The following is an 18,961-nucleotide window of genomic DNA, read 5'->3' as shown; positions in this document are numbered from 1 at the left end:
TGAACCAGCTTTGTTCGTTTGGAGCTGCAGGAATCCACTAAGTGATTTTTAATCAGTGTATAATTACATCAGATTGCGGGTCTGCTGGTGCAGCTCACATTTGGATCCCTCACCTAACCCCATTAATATGTGCCATTTTGCATTGCCCGGTGCCTGAGCTCGCCGGGAACTTAATAACAATTGACCGAATCGTCCATAACTCACAGATTCACCTGTACGCGTGCACTGAATCATGAAAGACAAAAAGTGAATGGTTCTCATTCAAATGTGCAAGAGCTGTGCTTGTGAAGCACTGTCACTTAAACCTACTTTTTTTTTTTTTTAAAGAAGCATGGAGGTTGAAAGCGGCTGAGAAGCTGATTACGGTCACAATGTGTTCTCTCATCACCCTCCTTCATCCACGTCACGCTCAAACCACACATCCTCCACGAGTGCATGTGCTAATGGAGTGCTTATTTTTTGGATTCCAGAGCTTACATATGGTGTCTGTTCTGCCTAATGTTTGGCATGAGAGTGTTTTGTAGGCTACAGCATGTATGTCTGCATTGGTTGTGCGAGTCATATGCTAGACAGGTCGTCGTGACAGGAGGATGAACCCCGGCGTGTTTTCGGGCTGCACCGTGTCAACATGGTGATCTGGGTGCTGAAGTTGTTGCTGCTGCCGATGGACGGATGTTGGTATTTGGTGTCCGAGCCCATGTATCGCTGCAGGTGCCACCTCCGCCACTTCCTCTTGATCTCTCCTTGGACCTACAATGGATTAGAATAATCACTCTTTAATACAATTTACCATGTAGGATGGGTGAGTGCTGTGATTGGCCAGCATCTGAAAAGCAGCAAAACTGTTTGAATGACACTACACTGATACCTTAATGTTGACTTGCCCTTTTCAGAAAATATACTACATAATTTTATAAAAATATACTAAATTGGTATCATGTAACACGTCTACTTTGCAGTTTTTTGACCCAATGACTCCAAATCATTGAATTCGCCAAACTGTTTTATTACACTGGAGAAATAGGACAGACCTTTGCTATTGGATTTTACGTCTTCTTCTAGTTTTTTCAATATTTTATCAAATTCATCTTAAAAAATAGCTTCCAACAAAGCTCTTTTCCTTCATTATTCATGTCTTCACTTTTTCCATCCGGCTCGGTGTCCCTCTATCCTCACCTTTAAATTCAGCTTGGGATAATAAACTGAATAATAAATAAACAGAATAAACAGAACTAAAGCTTTGAATTTGGACGATTTTGTCCCTCTTTGCTGCTATATGACAAAATCTAACAGAATTAGATCCTTTATTCAAAGTTTGTTTTACTTTTCTTACCATAAGTATTTATATGACAACAATGATCCAGTTCATACTGAGTTTGTAAAGCTGTAAGATTTGTGCTCAGAGAGCCAGATAAAAGGTGGCTCAGGTGTTTCTGATAAGACATTGAGGGTAGACTAAATAACAGAAACACCTGTTGCTGAAACATAATACAGTTCAGCAGCGCCTCAATCTACATCCTCCATTGTACATAATAAACTTTTTTTTTTATCACACAGTTAATATTGTTTGATATTATTCAGGTAGAGGTAATAAATAAGGCTGTCTGGGGCTATGCTGTCTCTCTGCAGATTACTTTCCACTGTTATTTCCATGCTTTTTGTTTGATTTTGTTTTCCTGTAGGTCAATATTAGAGTTCATACGCCACCAATGTTCCAAACAATGTGCCATTCTTGAGGCTGCAGTGCTTTAAAAGGCAAGGCTTTAAACTTGACAAAGGACACCTGAAAAATGCATCGGATTAAAATTCAGACAGCGTAGTGTCAAGCCTTGCCATCCAGCCCATCACTGTGATTCAATCTGGCCCAGCACTGGGAACATAACTAATGTTCCCACAGAGAGCCTCAGCAGACATCACTGAATAGCTCCCTGCCAAAAAGGCTGTGCTTTTTACAGCCCTCCCACCCTGCAGGCAGCGTGCAGAAAATATGCCATGGGGAGGTCCAAGGGAGGAGGCATGGCTGGAAAGATCAGCGCTGGTGACTCATACTCACTCTCAGGACTGTGGGTGTGTTAATGTAAGTGATGCACCAAGGGAGCACCAGAAGTACTCCAGACAGACTGCATTTTCTGAGCATTACCACAACACTGTGGGCTATCTCTGCATGGAAACATAGGTTTAAAACAGTACGTCAGGTGTTTACATCACTGTTGGAGGGGGTTACCTACCTCTCCATTGAGGAAGCAGTAAAGGACTGCGACCACAAAGCCCTAAACGGAAAGAAAAACACAGATAAGAGAGCAAAAACATTGTGCGTCATGGTGAAATTTCCAGTTAAATCTTGGCTAATTCATGAAACACCTAAATGGATTACACTGACAAAAACAATGCAAAGGAGTAATGAGAAAAAGGGATGAGAGGAATGATGGGAGGAATGTGCTGGAAAGGTCCATAATGCAGCTGTGCTGTCTGGCTGCATTCTCCATCATTTCTCATTATGTGATGAACTGAAATAACTCCGGGGTTTAAAAACAGTAACACTGCCACTGAATCAGCCAGAAAACTGCCTGGAGACCTGCCACAGTTTCTTCCAAGGATTTCTTAAATAGAAAACACTCACAGGTCTGTGCTGACAGGATGCCAAAACATTACTTTGGACACTGAATGAAGCTCAATTTAGAAAATCCAAGAAAAATGTTAAAATATTTAAGTTTAATTTGGTTGACTTTCTTGAGAAACAATTCCACGCGAGGCGTCAAATGTGAATTCTTCAATGTACAATTTGCAGAATCTAAGAAAGAAAGGCAGAAATGTTTTTATGTATCCCCTTAAAAGCTGACATCATACCTGAAATGAACCCAGGATCAAGTCAAAAACTAGCCGCAGTTCAGTCTTCACTTGCTCTGGGATGAATGCAAACACGATGAAATTGATCCCGAACAGGGGAATCAAAAGCAGCGTTGATTTCGCCAGTCTCCTGAAATGACAAAGCAGAAACAGATTTAAATGTCTCTCTCTGGTGAAACCAATTTTCAATCTGTCTCTATATATGCCAATAATGAAATGCAACCGTGGAGTACTTTTCATTTTGCATTTCAGCTCAGAGGACCAGAGATGGAAAAAAAACACTATTAAAAGTGTCGGTGGGAAAATAGCTCATGCATTATGGCTGGCTTATGAGGTGCTCTCAATCCATCCATCCATCCATTATCTATACCGCCTATCCCTTTCGGGGTTGCGGGGGGCTGGAGCCTATCCCAGCTACAATGGGCGAGAGGCGGGGTACACCCTGAGCCGGTCGCCAGCCGATTGCAGGGCCACATGAAAGGACAAACAAACATTCACACTCACACTCACACCTACGGACAATTTAGAGTCATCAATTAACCTAATGAGCATGTTTTTGGTCTGTGAGAGGAAGCCGGAGTGCCCGGAGAGAACCCACGCATGCACGGGAAGAACATGCAAACTTCACACAGAAAGGCCCCGCCTGACCCGGGGATCGAACCGGCAACCTTCTTGCTGTGAGGCACGCGCACTACCTGCTGTGCCACCGTGCAGCCCTGTGCTCTCAATCATAGGGAATAAAAAAAAAGTCATACACAGAGCTCTGTATCTCTGTGCAAAGCAGCTGCCAGGTGAAGACTGGTGTGCCGAGTGCCGTGAGTCTGTTTTCTGAAGTAGAAAAGGATTGGCCGCCCCCCGGGGAGGGAAGTTAAAATTGCTCAGAGGAAGTTAAAAGGAGCCACAAAAGAAATACTTTTACAGCGCCAGTTGTACCCAAAGGGCAAATATGCATATCTTCCTTTTGCTTTTTGTGTTTATGTGAGATAATCTCTGTTTCTCTTTGTCAGTTAACGTTCACAGAATGTGGACAGAAACTTAACACGGTGGAGATTTTTCCCCGACATCCTCATAGGGGTCGATGATGCTTCAGCTTTTCTGAGCTGATGAATAATAGAAACTTACAGCATGAAAAAGATATGAAATTATACTCACGAGTACTGGTTGGACTCATTTCTTCCAATATCTGGACAATTGATTTTCTGGCGAAGTATTCGGATGATGCAGATGAATAGAATAAAGTTCATCTGTGGAGAATATGAGAAGGGTGTTTTACAATTTACAGTAAATTGGATGTTTTGGATTTGTTTCTCCTGTTATTATCTGGGTCATGTGCTGCTTGTTGCTGCTCTATAGGTGAGGCCAAACTTGAGTTGTGGAGTGTAAAAAACATGCTGGCTTTTTTTTTAACAATTTAGCCACTGCAACACAGGCTTTTTAATATTTCTTTCCTCGTTTGTTACATTTCCTTATATTTGGATTGTCTTAAAATATAAAACCTCTCCAATTATGGAAAAACTTATTCTTCAGTGGCTTCTACATGTTTGCTGTGTTTTATCTATCGGATGTGGAGGAATGAAATCCTCATAACAGATGATGAATTTCTTCTTGCTCTGATTGAATTGTGCTGTCGCCCTGTGGGAAAAAATGCATTTTCTAAATTGTTAATTTGTGTTGGACCTCTGAACCGGCAGCACATCATGATGCACTCACAAACATCACTCAGCCGCCGCTGCTGTGAAGAGAGAGAGGCAGAAGGATCTGACAGCCAGGCGGCTGATCCTGATCCTGATGTGAAAGAACACAGCTAAACCTGCTGTGCAAAGACCCACAACGCAGGGCATCAGAAGAGGAGGAGCATTTTATCTAAAAACGGTCTTTTTATAATTTTCTTTTAATCCACAACAGTATTCTGGTCTTGAAGAATTTCGTCTATTTCATCAACCTTACAGCACTGTAACTACTGTTTTATTTATATACTGTATTCATATGTGTAACATTTAAGGTGCTATTTCATGTGTCCTAAGAGTCATTTTAGTTCCTTTCTTTCAAATTTCTGAGAAAAATTTAGGGAAATCTCAGAATATAGCAGAGCCAAAATGTTCAGTCGCTTTATGATCAGTCATTTTTAATCTCACCACTTCATACTCCACTGTGGCTTCTGAGTCCTCATATTCAGCTCATATTCAGCCTTTTTTCACACCTTTCTAAAGGTGTCTTCATCTCTCTCTCTCTCTCTCTCTCTCTCTCTCTCTCTCTCTCTCTCTCTCTCTCTCTCTCTTCCACAGACACACAACACACACACACATTTCGGATAAGAGGTTCGAGCTGTGTGTGAGCTGAGGTGAAAGCATCGCGTCTTAGCTTTTCGCTCTCTCTCTTTCTGCCTGTTTGCTCTCTTGACGCGAGTAATGAGAAGATTGATATCTCTCATTCATACAGCCAGCAGCCAGTTAGCTTAGCTTAGCACAGACTGGAAATGGGCAAAATGACCATTATTATTACCAACTCTTTCTGGGAGTCTTATTGTAACATAACCCACATTGGGTGACTTTAATGGATTAAATAAACGAGATATAACGTGTTAATCAGTGAGCTTTAGAGCTGCTTGTAGGCAACTTGTTTTATATCTTTGGACAGAGCCAGGCTAACGTTAGCTGTTACCTCCTGTTTCCAGTCGTTGTGCTAAGCTAAGCTCACTGGATGCTGCAATGAATTGTAGCTTCGTTCATTTGCACAAACAGATAAAAGCATCCTTAAAATGACTAAACCAACGCCAGCATCATTGACATTCCTTTAGACTGTACAATAAATTTGATTTAGGAAAAGAATTTAGAAAAACAACCCAACACCAGTTTGACTCCCCAGAGTGCACAATTAAAAACATGATCTAGGAAAATAAATCAAAATGCAAAAACTGGCCTGTTTCCAAAACCTTTTGCTTTAGGAGCTTGCCAGCAGGCAGGCCACTTATAACATCTTGTTTGCTCAATCTGTATCCACATTTACATGTTATTTCATGGCAAACACCATCAATTCCCTCCATCCAACCTGTTTGCAGATGTGTCTGGAGATGCTAATGCCGTGTTCAAAATGGAAATGGAAAAAAGCCACGAAGATACAGAAAAGCGAAGATGACCTGTCGATCAAGAAAATAAAAAATCAATGCAAACTTTCCAAAGTGAAACGAGAACTTTGAGGTCGTACCAACCTCTCAGTTGTGTTGACATACAGTGGGAATACTAAAGAGAAGTGGAGTTCAAAAGCCTTCACGTGAAATACACTGACAGGTGAGTCTGAGGTGGACTGACGATAACCGAAAGACGTTTTCTCTCTCACTTGCAATTACTGACTACTGACTCGAGAGTGTCGACAGCTCTCAGTGCATAAATGTTAGCGTACTGGAGTTTGAGTGATCAGAGAGGTTTGTGAACTCACCAGGATTGACGCCAAAATGGGGGTTTTAATGATCCACCAGAACACATCAGTGTTTTCAATGATATCCCAGCACCTGTTGAAGCATGAGACAAAGATGTTGCAAAGCAGAGCAAAGTCAGAGCTAGATGTTATATTGGATTCTGGTCCCCTGGTGTTTTTCTTACCCCACATCGTTGTAGTAGGCTTTAGCGATGCTCCAAGCTGTGATAAAAACTGTCGGACCTCCTAGGGACATAAAAGTGCACACCCAAGTTACTACACAACCTGTAGATCTTCTTCAGCTGAGGTCTTATCCACAGTAAAGGAAGACACTCTCACCCCAGCCGATCAGGATGTAAGCCCAGAAGTACCTCCTCTCGGAGAAAAAAGAGACGGCCAACAATGCGTGAAGATAAAGGCCCTCGACCAGCAGCCAGAAGAAACTGGCCATAATACAGTACTGGAAGAACACAATCACGACTTTGCAGCCAACCTGTAATAGACACAAGATACAAAAGCAGAAATGACACAGTGATCTTCTGAGTGGATATATACTGAGCAGGGACAAGATCACCACGTCGAGATTACAGCACAATTTCACTCCGGAGCAGCAGAGCTGAATTTAGAAAATGGACCAATGCACTTATTGATTTTGTTTGGTACAATGTGATTCAGCCACGCCTGTGCATGCAGCTATATGTTCAACCAGGATGTGTCACATCACAAAGTTAGCGACATGCACCGGAGCGACATGAACCCGAGCAGACTACAAGTCCACTTCTGGGCCCTCAGTGAATTCTGAATGATGATAATAGTGTGGTGATAAAAAAAAGGTTATTCTGCATTGCAAAAGGAGCCATTTTATGGTCTCACATTAACAGCTTTATTACCTTGAAAAGGTCTAATAATGTAGATTTCTCCTCGGTGCAGTATAAATGATGAATATAATGTCAGCAAGTACAATAGATGACTTTGATTTGAAATGCAAAAGCTCAATCGGCTTTCTTGAACCGTTCACTGGTGATATAACTTAAGTCATTTGTTTAAGAACTGAATCTGTGCCATTCGCTAACAGTAAGTTAATAAGTCGTTTATCATTGATGTGTTATAGGTCAATTATAACCATTAATGACAACTTTTCAGTTTTCTCCTCCTGCCCTCCATCTAAATTTGTGACTGCAAACAACCTATCGACCCTTCACAAAGCCCCGCTCTCCTTAGTTATAGAGAATCATCTGGAGTTTACAGCAATAACAGAGCATGACTTTAATTCAATTCAGAAATTTTCATTTAGCACAAGACCATAAACGAACACTTAATCCTGAAATGTAGTGGAGTAGAAGTATAAAAGACATTAAATGGTGATCTACCTCGAATTTGTACTTAAGTACAGTGCAGTACTTGATTAAATGCACTGATTTCAAGGCACCCTGGTGATATAAGCATACAGGCAGACAGACACACATACTGTAACCTCCGTGTCCAAGCGGAGGAAGCAAAGCTAACAAAGTGCAGAAATGTTCCAGCACACATTTCAGTGAACAAGGAACAAGAGAGGAACACCGAAACGAGCACACAGCCTAACACAGTCAGCTCTATTCTGGACGGCTGACAGAACAACAGCACAACATTTCCACGAGGACGAGTGAATCCATTTGAAATGCAGTTTGCTCCTGCTGAACACCGAGCGGCGAGGCTGCTATTGAACATGTTATACAAGTATAAAAGGTTCATTTTCCTAATGGTGTGGGTGGGCTGAGCTGATGCGCGTAGCGTGCCGCTCTTTCACGGTCTCCTCAATTCGCAGGAAACGCACTTTGACTGTTTAGTTTAAAGGCTGACTGATGAGTCACATACAAGCTTGTTTTGGGATGAGCATCCCAGAGATGCTTCAGGGAGGGCATCACGCAGATGAGAAGAATCAATACTTTGGCCACTTTAAAAATGACCCTGTGAGAGTGAATGCATTGAGCACTTTAGCAGATGTAGTAGATGTGAGACATGGGATGAATTGAGAGGAGGGTGAAAAGGGCCGAGTGGGCTGAAGCACATTATGGATAGAGACAACTGCACAGTAGGACAGAGAGGTAAAGACAACACAAAGAATGTAATGACGAAACAAACGCAGCGGATGTGAATAAGGCATGAACTACTGCTACTTTTCTTTTTCTCTTTCGGAGATTGAGCTCGACGTAAACGAGGACGACATGAAACGCTGAGAATGATGAATGAGTCGGGAAGCGTCCCATGAAAAATGAGCGCGAGTGAAGAGCCCGAGCCCCCCGCAGAGCAGTCGAACTCTTCGTGGATACACCAGCGTCATTAATCATCAATGAAGACTGAACAAGTGGACGTCAAACTGCTTCTCATTCATACTTTAGTATGCTGGATTTCACGAGTATGTTGGGATCATTGTGCAGGTCAGGTTTGTTCCAAAGTGCCCATTAAACTGATTACAGAACCACGTGGACTGTAACCGCGTGGTTTGATATGAATGTATGAGGAATTTAGATTTTGGCCTGTTTTTGAGGTATTTGTATTTCTGATATTACCACAACTTTTATTCAAACAATTATGTATTACCAACAATGCATATCAATATTGATTTTTACATTTTACACATTGTATATCAGAAGTACTTAGTGGCATACCACCAAAACAATGAAACATGTAATCAAAACAAACAAACAAAAAAAGTACAAAAAACATTCAAATAGTTTAAAAAGGGGTAAATATGTCTGACCTGCTGTGGACATAGATAAAACCTTTCTCTAAGGAAGTCAAAGTCTGAGCTTGTCACATTTATGGACCATTTGTCGCGGAAATCTTTGCCTTGTACTTGCGTAGACGTTCAGTTTATGTATAAGCCTAAAGGAAAGTCCTTCAAAAGAGGCACTCAAGAGGGAGTTTGGATTGATTTCCGCTTTCTGACTATCTCTGACTGGCTGATCACAAGCGCTGCCTGAATGCCACCTGTGTCAAGAGGAGTTAAGGTTTCGGCTGAACTGCTGCTAAACTCCTACAGAAATCCTCTTTTGGCATCAGCTCTGCCCCCGAAAGGTCTCCTGAGTCTGCACGATGAATCAAGCACACCTGAGCTACTAGTGGAAATCTGCACATGATCACATCTACCTTGCTGTATCTGCCTTCCTGGGCGTGTTTTCTCGGGATCCACTTCTTGTTGGTGGAGGTGAAGTTTCGGACAGCTCATTAAAGCAGCTGGCAGTGAAGTTGACGGGAATTTGGTAGCTTATATAAACTGATTCCCACTTGGCACGCTGAGGGAAGAAAATGGACCCAGATGGGCTTTGTGAACTTTCCTGCTAGTTCTAATGCGTGCAAATCAGTTCAAATTGTTTGCTGCAGCTCTGTTATAAAAACCCTGCCATCAGTGGAATATGGATGAATGATGCCACACACGCACACACACGCAGCTTAAATAATGATTTGCTCTAAGCTTCAGCGATTATATCATGAATTAAATCTAATGGGTCACTAAAGCAAACATCCAAGTGTAGATGAAGGGTAATGAAGCAAGCTCGCAGAACACCTACACACACAAAGTGACAGCGACTGAGCCGACAGGAAGTAATGTCGGGGTCATAACGAGCGCTGTAGCACCAAACCTGTCTCTATCATGTCCTGTTCAGCCGACGCATGACAGCAGCTGGCTCCTGTCAGCCTAATAGTGCCATTAACACAGCGGAGTCGGCCAGAGAGCTCACTGATAAATACACTCTGAGGTTCCTCTCATCGTGTGGCCACATTGAGTAACGTAAACCTCATGTTCGCAGGCCTAACTGTGGCCTCAGGGGCCTCTGGTCTGTGGTTCAGCGGTATACGGTGGTGCTGCTGGTGTTGAGAGCTGACAGGACGACAGCCAAACATTGTGCTTTGAGGGAACTCCAGGCATAAATGGACTTCATTTCACCACAGGCTCAACATCTTCAGCTACTTTTTTTTAAATACACAGTATATTTTGCAGCCTGAGAGGTATTGGGCCAAACCGCCTTGGGGTTCCAGCCAGGTTGTGTTTGAGTCGCATTTCTCAAAATCAGTCCAGCACAACCATGTCAACTCGCTGCACACACACAACCCCTGCATGTAGTTAGTGTTACACCCATAAACTCGTATGTCACAGCCATAAACATAACAAAGCACGATGACAGTGCCTGCAACGACCAAAGATATGTCATCCCATGGAGCTGTGATCACAGCCACAGTCCATCTCAATCAGCCTTGGCAGCAGTCAGCGAAAGAGTAGCTCTGTTAGTGATCCATCTAGCTGCAGTCATTCAGACTTGTGCCTCAGCCAGCCACTATTGTTAGCAGGAATTTCAGAAATGAAATTTCAGGGTCTCTGTCCATAAGTCTAAAATACCTGTTGAAGAAATTTCAGTATTTATGGGCAGGCTGTTCCACAGTTTTGGTCCATACTAAGAAAAGCCTGCCTCTCTATGAGACTTTGCCGTAACCTTTGGAGCATTTAACGCTGTAGTGTTGAAGGCAGCAACTAGGACTCAGGAGTATGGAGGTGCTAAACCATTCAGTGCCTTGTAAAGTATTAATACATTTTTTGGAGAACAGGCAAAGTGGCCATGTTATGATGCTTAAATGGGTGTGATGTACTCTGTTATGCATGTTTTGGTTCAGTCTGCCAGCTGCAGAGGGAACATGCTGTTGTCAGCCAAAGGGCCTCATTAAACCACCATTTCTTCTTCTTTCTGAGCAGTTCTGCATTAATTTATACATATGCAGCACAAAATATAAATAATTGGGGCCTTAAATGGACAAGACAGGCTGTCAGGGTCAGGTAATAACCTGGGACCCACCTTCAGGCCTTTATTATGTCAGTAAATATTGTACTTAAGTGCTTCATACTCCCAAATAAAATCTGAAGCACAGTAAGCCAGGAACTTCTACGCCCAGGGGCAACTGGTATTACAGTCTTTTTGATTGGCCTCAAAAGTTCAACGGTTGCTTTCTAATAAAAAAACCTCCACACATAATAAAACAGAATATCTACTAATGCAGCTCAGCAATACAAGTGAATCATCACCGATGCTTGAAGCTCGTTTGTACCATAAACCTCGACCAAACGAAGTTATTCTAATCTAAACCTTGATTTTATTTGTAATAATGAAAGTGGAGGTTTGACAGGATGGACTTATGTTCCCTCCTTGTCTCCTGTCAAAGATCAGCACTGCAGAGATCCATCTTTAGACCACCATCTGAGCCAAGGAGCGCTCTCCTTAGGTGTTTCAAAGTGGCCAATCAGCTCTGCTCCGGCGTCTGCACACCCTGGGCGTCATGTCTACCTGCTGAGCTTCTTATAGAGTCTGACTTCTCCAGGTTTCAAGGACACTACCCATCTACAGACATCCACAGCAAACAGCAGTGTCTTGGATAATTAACTCACAGAGCCTGAGGAGCAGTTGTCCACCTCCCCGACCTCGTAGAGGACAACATCCTTGATAAACACAGCGATGGCCTTCAGGATAAATGACACAAAGAGATGCATGTGGATGTAGTTCCTTGTGCAGTGGAGCTTCCTAAGACAGAAAGAGATAAAAGAATACAGATCAAGACAAAGGGACAACACACACAATTCAATAAAGAGGGCCTTCATGCTAATTATCCAATGTCCTTGGAGTTAATAGCTTAAAATGACAGCAAATCAGAGACTGACTTAACTCATAATTGAGCTCATTAGTTCCTCTTATCGCTGTGTGGGTGGATCTGCTTTCGAGTACAGTGAAGGCTTTTTATGGTCCTTCACACGTTTCACCAATAAAGCCAAGCTGTGCGGATTTTAAAATCACTGATCAGACACATTTTGGCATCCACAAGCATCAGTTTTTGAATACTCCTTGACTTCCTGATTGCATTATCATACTTGAGAAGATTAAATGATTAACCGGCGCTAAAGTCTGCAGTCGTGTGAAGTCTGACATTAGCTCAGATCATGTGTTTATGCCGGTGATCCCACGTCGGATGATTTGGTTCAGCTGTGATGCCTAATCACTTAATATGCCCTCAGGAGTCATTAAAGTTTCATCTCACCTTATCTCACAGCCAAGAGAGCACGTTAACATTCTGTCACAGATGTTTAAAATGCTAATTGTTACATGCTCTTATCCAAATGTGGTCCTCACTGCAAACTGTGACTGAGACTTCATTAAATGCTTGTTTTCTTCTTCTTCTGCTGCTGCTGCTGCTGCAGTGTGAACGTCAACGTTCCCGGCTGCCCTTAGATGTTCAGAGCATCTTTCCACCTAAATGAAGTCACAGTCTAACTGGTCAGACACAAGCTTTTTTTTAACTTTTTTATTTTGGGAGCAAATGTGAGCTCTAATCTTCATCATTGTGCTGAATTTGTTGCCTCAGAATACATTTGCTATAAGTATAACTTCCTGCTCCAAGTTAAAGCACTTTGGTTCAGGGAAAGAAACTATTTCTTCTCCGGCTGTACTGCAGAAATTAAAAATGCATGAAAGAATTTTATTTTAATTTCTGGTCATTTGTATGACTCATCCCTCATGAGATAATGCAAACACATTAATGTTTATAAAGTATAATGTCCCTGAAGATATCCAATAGTGGACTTAACGGCTTTCATATAAGAAATGCAGCTCAAAGAGATCAACAAAGAAATCATATGTACAAGTGTGTCGCATCAAGAAGTCAGAATGAACAGAAAAACAGGGCTAGAAGGCCATAATTAATGTAAACTAAGATGGAGAATAAAAGGCACTTAATAAATGAGGATGAATGAAAATAGGATACACAGAATGCATAACATAAAATGAAACTGAAGTCCATTGCATAATAATACAAGAAAAGTTAACAATAAAATCAAGCATTTAAAATCTATATTTATGTTTTTGCACCAGTTCATGCCAGTCAACACTATGTATGAGTTATTCAGTGTGGTGGTTTGGGAAATTCTGGTTTTCTGGTGTGCTGTGGAGAGGTGTGGATTCTCCAGGTAGTTTGGGAGCTGGCTCCAACACAGCTGGGACTCATCACAATCAAGCACAGCATAAAGACTGTGGACTGCAGAGACTTGTTGCCTGATTGTTTTTACCTCCACCTCCTATTCCCAGGTCAGTCTCCAGCCTACCTCTGTCCACAACCCTTGGTCCCCAGGCTTTCTGGACTTCAGTCCATATCTCCCTTATTTCCTTTACCTTCATTATCCACTCAATAAATTCCAATTTCACCCTTGCTATTTTCACCCTGCCCCCTGTTATTGGGTCTAAATCCTGCCTTAAGACAACATTCAGTTCATAAATATATAATGTAGTCTGTCATCCACATAAAGCATGAAGCTTTTATCTGTCTTTTCGAAGCATCAGTCCCTGATAGTCTTTAAACGCATCTCATATGTTCACTAATTTCCAAAAGTAATAATTGCCCTATTATCAGCAGGCTCAAAACCTGCAGAACCTCATGTTCCTCAATAGCAAGTTTGTCTTAGAATACGGAAAGTGAACCTCAGGAACACACAAAAAGACAGATGAAAGAAAAGCTGAGTGAAGGTTTGTATGGAGTAACAGAAGTGAAACAGAGGCTAAAGCCCGGACGTGACGTCACCACTGAACACAAGGAAACGGGCTGAAATGCAAGTAAAGCAAGGATGACTCCACTGGGGAGAGGAGGCCGATGAAGGTGAAACTAATCAAAAGTCACAAAGGTGGGGGAAAAAACAGGAAGTGAAGAGAAACAAGCAAGTATTTCAAAATAAAACAGACAGCCAGCAAACTCCAGGACCATGACACATTCATCTTCCTTATTTCTCAGTGCGCCACAGCTCAGACGGCCCTTCTGGCCCACCTTGCCAGATGGCCAGTCCATCACCATTAATACCCCCCACTGCACTGTACCCCCCAGCTACCTTTGCCTCCCACTGCCCTGTCATAACTCTCCTTCAGGCTCAAACCTGTCGTTTGCCTTGATTTCACACCTTCACACCGTCTTTTTTTTTTTTTTTAATCATCCAGACCTTGTGGCATAACAGTGGACAAAACTCTCAGGTGGACACACTTTAACATCGAGTGCAGGTCTTGGTGGAAAACATGAAAAGCAGCTCTGATCTGTGACTAAAGCAGTATTACTCAGTATAGTGGCAGGGACAGAGACTATAGGAGACACATGAAAAAAGCAGTGAGAGGAGTAAATTGTTTGCCTCCCTCCCAGTGGCCAGGAGCAGAGATTAGTGGGTATACAGCGGAGAACGGATGGTTGGATAGAAGAAAACGTGTTGCATCACATTACTTCTGCTATGAATTCAAAGAGCTGAAGTCAGAAGAGATGAAGGCTCATGTCACAAGAAGAATGATTTCACTGCTCGTCTACTCGTCTGTGGGTTTCTGCAGCAGAGAAAGTAGCTCATTTACAGTGCGTTCAGTGACCAAACCCTGGAAGAAAGAGTACATGCGTGCACAAACAGAGACCATCCACCTACTTTTACACAGAAGACATTTTTTTCTTATCTCCATCTGTAACCTTTTTGGGTCCAGCTCGTGCAACTGAGGTAGAGAAAATACATAAACTAAAGAGAAGTGCTACACTGTAAAAACGCTGGTGTAAATTTTACTGTATTTGCAGTGTTCACAGTTTTAGTACTGTGTTTTGATTTACAGTAATTTTACCATGTTATCATTTACTGTGTATTTACTGCCTTTTCTTTTACAGTATCATTACTGTGTTTTCATTTTCTGTACTTTTAATGTATTTTCAATGACTGCATTATTTCTGATTTCATCTTTATTGAGAATTTGTGTTTAGTATTCTGAAAGTCATGCATATATACAGTATATTGTCTATTCATTGTCCTTTAGGGTGAAGAATTTGCAAACTAAAGCTGCGATCTCATGCTTGACATCATATGTAATTTTCACTGAGGAGCTTAGAATCAGTCCCTGACTGGCGAAATAGCGAACACATCAGACGACTTGAGATATATAATCTCCAAAGTGCTGCAGATACGTTCCATCAAAAGATCAAGACTGAATGAAAGATGAATGAAAGTATCAAGTTTGACTGACAATTTATTTCATCCCGACAGTATTCATATCCTCCTTTTTGTCCTTCGTAGTTTAACATAAGCCTTCTATTTCTGCTCGGACGTGAATCTGCACTGATCAGAGGTTATCAAATCCCACTTCAAAGGGTTGATGCATAAACTGTCAACTTGTCCATATCGTATCATATCAGCAGCAATGATGGCAATGTCAGTGCACTTTATGGTAAACTGCTCATACTAATGCTCCACACAGGGGTCCTGCAGCAGTGACTGTTTTTATTCTTCTATTTATTTACTCCACCATTTTATCCTTTTTCTCAACAACTGAGCAAGTGAGGCCTGGAAACAGGTTTATCGGTCAGGACTTATAGTAAAAGTCAAGAGTGCAAAGTCTTGATTCTGCTGAACGGCTGCCAGCTGAAAAGTAAACTTTCTCTACACGAATTGAGAAAGATGATGGTGAGTGTGCCTTAGTGTGTTTCTTACCTGAAGATGCAGAGGATCACAATAGCTGTGGTGAGAGATATGAGGGACACGCTGTGGCCAATGGTGTAGCCGATCTTCACTTGCCAGAAAAACTTGCCCTGAAGAAAAAAACATCAGCTTTAAGGTATTTGATCACTCCACTGGCCTCTAAAATTGATTAAAAAGTCTGTCACACAGCTCATAGACATGATGGTGAGGGGATGCAAGTGGACATGGTCTTTTATTACAGTAAGGGATCGCATGCCAAAAGGTTCAAGAGCTAAGGACAATCTTAATCTCTATGAATTATAATGAATATAATGAACAACCTTCACAATGTGAGTTAATTCCACTGCTGTGAACATCAGCGCAGACCAGCCGGCTTCAGCTGTCACACCGAGCTCCTTTAATGACTCCGATGACCTTTTAGTTGTTTAAGTAAAGCTTCCCCCAAGAAGAATCAATACTCCTGGACCTACTGACGTACTCCAAGCCAACGGCTGTTGTCATCTAATATGCTGTGAGAGCATACTGGCTTTGGCACATGAAGCCTTTCAGAGCGGCTTCACCATGTTGCTGCCATGACACTGTATGTTTTGTGCTTGATGAAAATGAGATTAAGAGCTCTGCATCCTGTGGCACACAGAGGTATCAGTTATGCAGAAAGACGGACATCGAATTCCTTTTAGAGTACTTCACCAGCAGGGTCCCTCCTGACTTCCTGTGCAGCATACTAATGAGGCCACCTCTGTGACTCACAGCGCAGAGTGCCCACCCAGAAAGCTTTTGCAGAGCACATCCACTTCTCACTCTGCTCCACCTCCACCAAGATTAGCTCTCTCTGCATTAAGACTAGCATTTGACGTATTTATTCCCTTCCTTACCCTGAAGGCAACATGAATAACCTCTAATATGGTCCCATAATGCTTGATAATAGAGTCAGGAATTACTAACTGAGCCAGCTTTGTCAATGAAAATCAAGTGTGTTGTGCTTGAAAGACGTGCGCCTGCTTCAGCAAACAATGAAGGATGCCGACTTATTGGAGTATTTTCAACACAGTCTGAATGTTTTTTAGTTCATGAATACTTCACATAAGAAGAGAGCAGGCTAAAATCAACATTTTTGCAATTTCCTTATTCATCTCCTTGCTTGAGGTTCAACGCCACTCTCTTGTCTACAGGTTTAACTGGATAATCAATATTTTTAATCATAACACTGAATCAAGTGGGTACGATGTGAAATGAGTCACCTGAAGTATCAACTTAGTGATAATTATAGCATCTCTGCACTTCTCCTCAGTCTGCAAGCCCAGACAAAGTCAGTGATTAACACAGCTAAGCATTTAGCAGCCAAACAAAAGGATGCTTCCCATCAGGAGTTGGTGTCGAGCAGAGGTTCTCCAACAGCGAGGCGCAATCTGCGACAAGACTCGTCCTCATTCTCTCAGTCGGAAACACGGATGCATATTTTCAGGTTCAATGTGACTTACGCTCGGGACGTACCACCTGCCTGAACAACACGTGAGAGTCGCTGAATTTCAATGCCGATTTTAACAGGTAAGAGCGGCCACAGCCTGCGTGAGCGAAGCAGCTCATTCACGGCTGCTGTCAGTGTGATGTGGATGCACTGAATGCGTTTTAAGCACAAAAAGCTCTGCAGCTGCAACGCTCTCTGGTTTTATTGAACATGTCTGCAGACCAATAGTATAGATTACAGCACTTATCAAAGCCCTAACATAGCCTGCAAACAATCTTATAGTGTTATGCTATACTTTCAATTGTGCTCTTTGTAAACAACACCCCAGTCACTTGAGGCAATAACTGAAAGTAAAAGGAATGAATAGAACAAGTATGAGTCAAACACCAGAGTCATGAAACAATCAATACAGCTTTTTTCCCTGATAGACCTGACAACACCCACCCACGGAGAAGAAAAAAAAAGGATGTCCTAATTAAATTCTTCCTGCCCACGGGCTCTCGAGATGGTTTTGCACTGTGCTGCTGAGCTCATTCACAACTGGACTGTTCGGCGTCTGTTCTGTTGTGGCCGTTTACTCACATCATCGCTAGTGCTGTTGAGATTGTATCCACAGTTCATGGCGATGTCCAGTGGATGCATCTCAGTCCACCCGTCTGCTGTGCAGGTTTTGGAGAGGTTACCTGGAGATTGGGAAGACATTCAGAGGTCATAGCCAGCCGGACAGTCCAAATCTCGTCTATCTGCTCATCGAGTTAATCACCACTCCATGCAGTGTTGCTGTGAGACATACAGTGACATTGTCGGTGACCTCATACACTGGCTTGTTGTGGCACTGCAAACAACTCGAAAACCTCCACTAACTGCTGTTTGAATCTCTCCCGCTGACGCGAGCCGTTATTGACTCATGCAGTATCTGTGCTTGCAGAAAGGCGCTTGGCTGTTACACATATTGACATTCTGATCCTCATCTTATCGCTCATCCAACTGCAAAATGACAAACACGCACCAGTCAAGTATGCATGTCACACGAGAAAATATTTACAAGCACAGACGTTAAGTTTTATTTAGGCAAGAGTCACAGGGAAGCAGCTGTGATGGATGTTTTGGGTTTGCATCCTCAGTTTAATGTTAATACAGTGGGTCTTAAGCCTTTTCTGTAGTAAAGCAGAATGAAGTGCCTAAAAATAACCATAAGCATGCTGGGGTTGCTTCATGAGCGGATCAAATATTTTGGTGGAAAACAACTGAAATACGTTGTTCGGGAACATTTTATTGACATACTCGCCCTCAAGACTTTGCTGCTGATTATGCTGATTGAAAAACTTGATGCTGCTGAAAATTAGCTGTGTATGAATGTGGTTTTTACAGTTGGAGACGAGTTTGTAATTGCATGGGAACTCTGGCGTCATTCAGTTAACGCCTTCCTCTGTTCGTGTCTGCTTTTCTAAACCAACTGTACTCAAGGCCACATTCGAGCAGCATCAGCAAGTATATTGTCATGTTGTTGCTGAATGAGTTGAATAGATTCAAGCTGGGGAGGGTCAGGTAGATATTTTACCTTCTTGCTCTGTATTTACCTTTCTGTCTGTATTATACTGGAGTCGTGACCTCTGGCTGTGCTGCGATAGGCCTCCAATGACTTTTGTATTTATATTGATTCTCAGTGGGATTGTGCGTAGTCTTTGGCCTGTGTTATTTTCCATTGTTGTTAGCTTGGCGGTTTTCTT

General features: G+C 42.2%; 1 protein-coding gene across 1 annotated transcript in view; it reads right to left on the bottom strand.

Annotated features, from left to right (window-relative positions):
- Positions 1-323: 323 nt before the first annotated feature.
- vipr1b (vasoactive intestinal peptide receptor 1b) overlaps positions 324-18,961 on the bottom strand; it is a 38,800-nt gene continuing 20,162 nt past the window's right edge. The window contains exons 4-13 of the mRNA XM_070985875.1: positions 17,814-17,914; positions 15,776-15,873; positions 11,681-11,813; positions 6,601-6,754; positions 6,447-6,507; positions 6,283-6,355; positions 4,000-4,091; positions 2,848-2,977; positions 2,229-2,270; positions 324-750 (exon numbers count right to left, since the gene is read on the bottom strand). Of these exons, the coding sequence (XP_070841976.1) occupies positions 559-750; positions 2,229-2,270; positions 2,848-2,977; positions 4,000-4,091; positions 6,283-6,355; positions 6,447-6,507; positions 6,601-6,754; positions 11,681-11,813; positions 15,776-15,873; positions 17,814-17,914 (1,076 nt within the window). The 3' untranslated portion in view covers positions 324-558. The remainder of the gene's footprint in view (positions 751-2,228; positions 2,271-2,847; positions 2,978-3,999; positions 4,092-6,282; positions 6,356-6,446; positions 6,508-6,600; positions 6,755-11,680; positions 11,814-15,775; positions 15,874-17,813; positions 17,915-18,961) is intronic.

The sequence above is a fragment of the Chaetodon trifascialis genome, chromosome 18 (genome assembly GCF_039877785.1).
Source record: "Chaetodon trifascialis isolate fChaTrf1 chromosome 18, fChaTrf1.hap1, whole genome shotgun sequence".
In the NCBI taxonomy this organism is placed as follows: Eukaryota; Metazoa; Chordata; class Actinopteri; order Chaetodontiformes; family Chaetodontidae; genus Chaetodon; species Chaetodon trifascialis.
The sequence above is the reverse complement of the archived record's forward strand: the minus strand, read 5'-3'. Positions and strand labels throughout refer to the sequence as shown.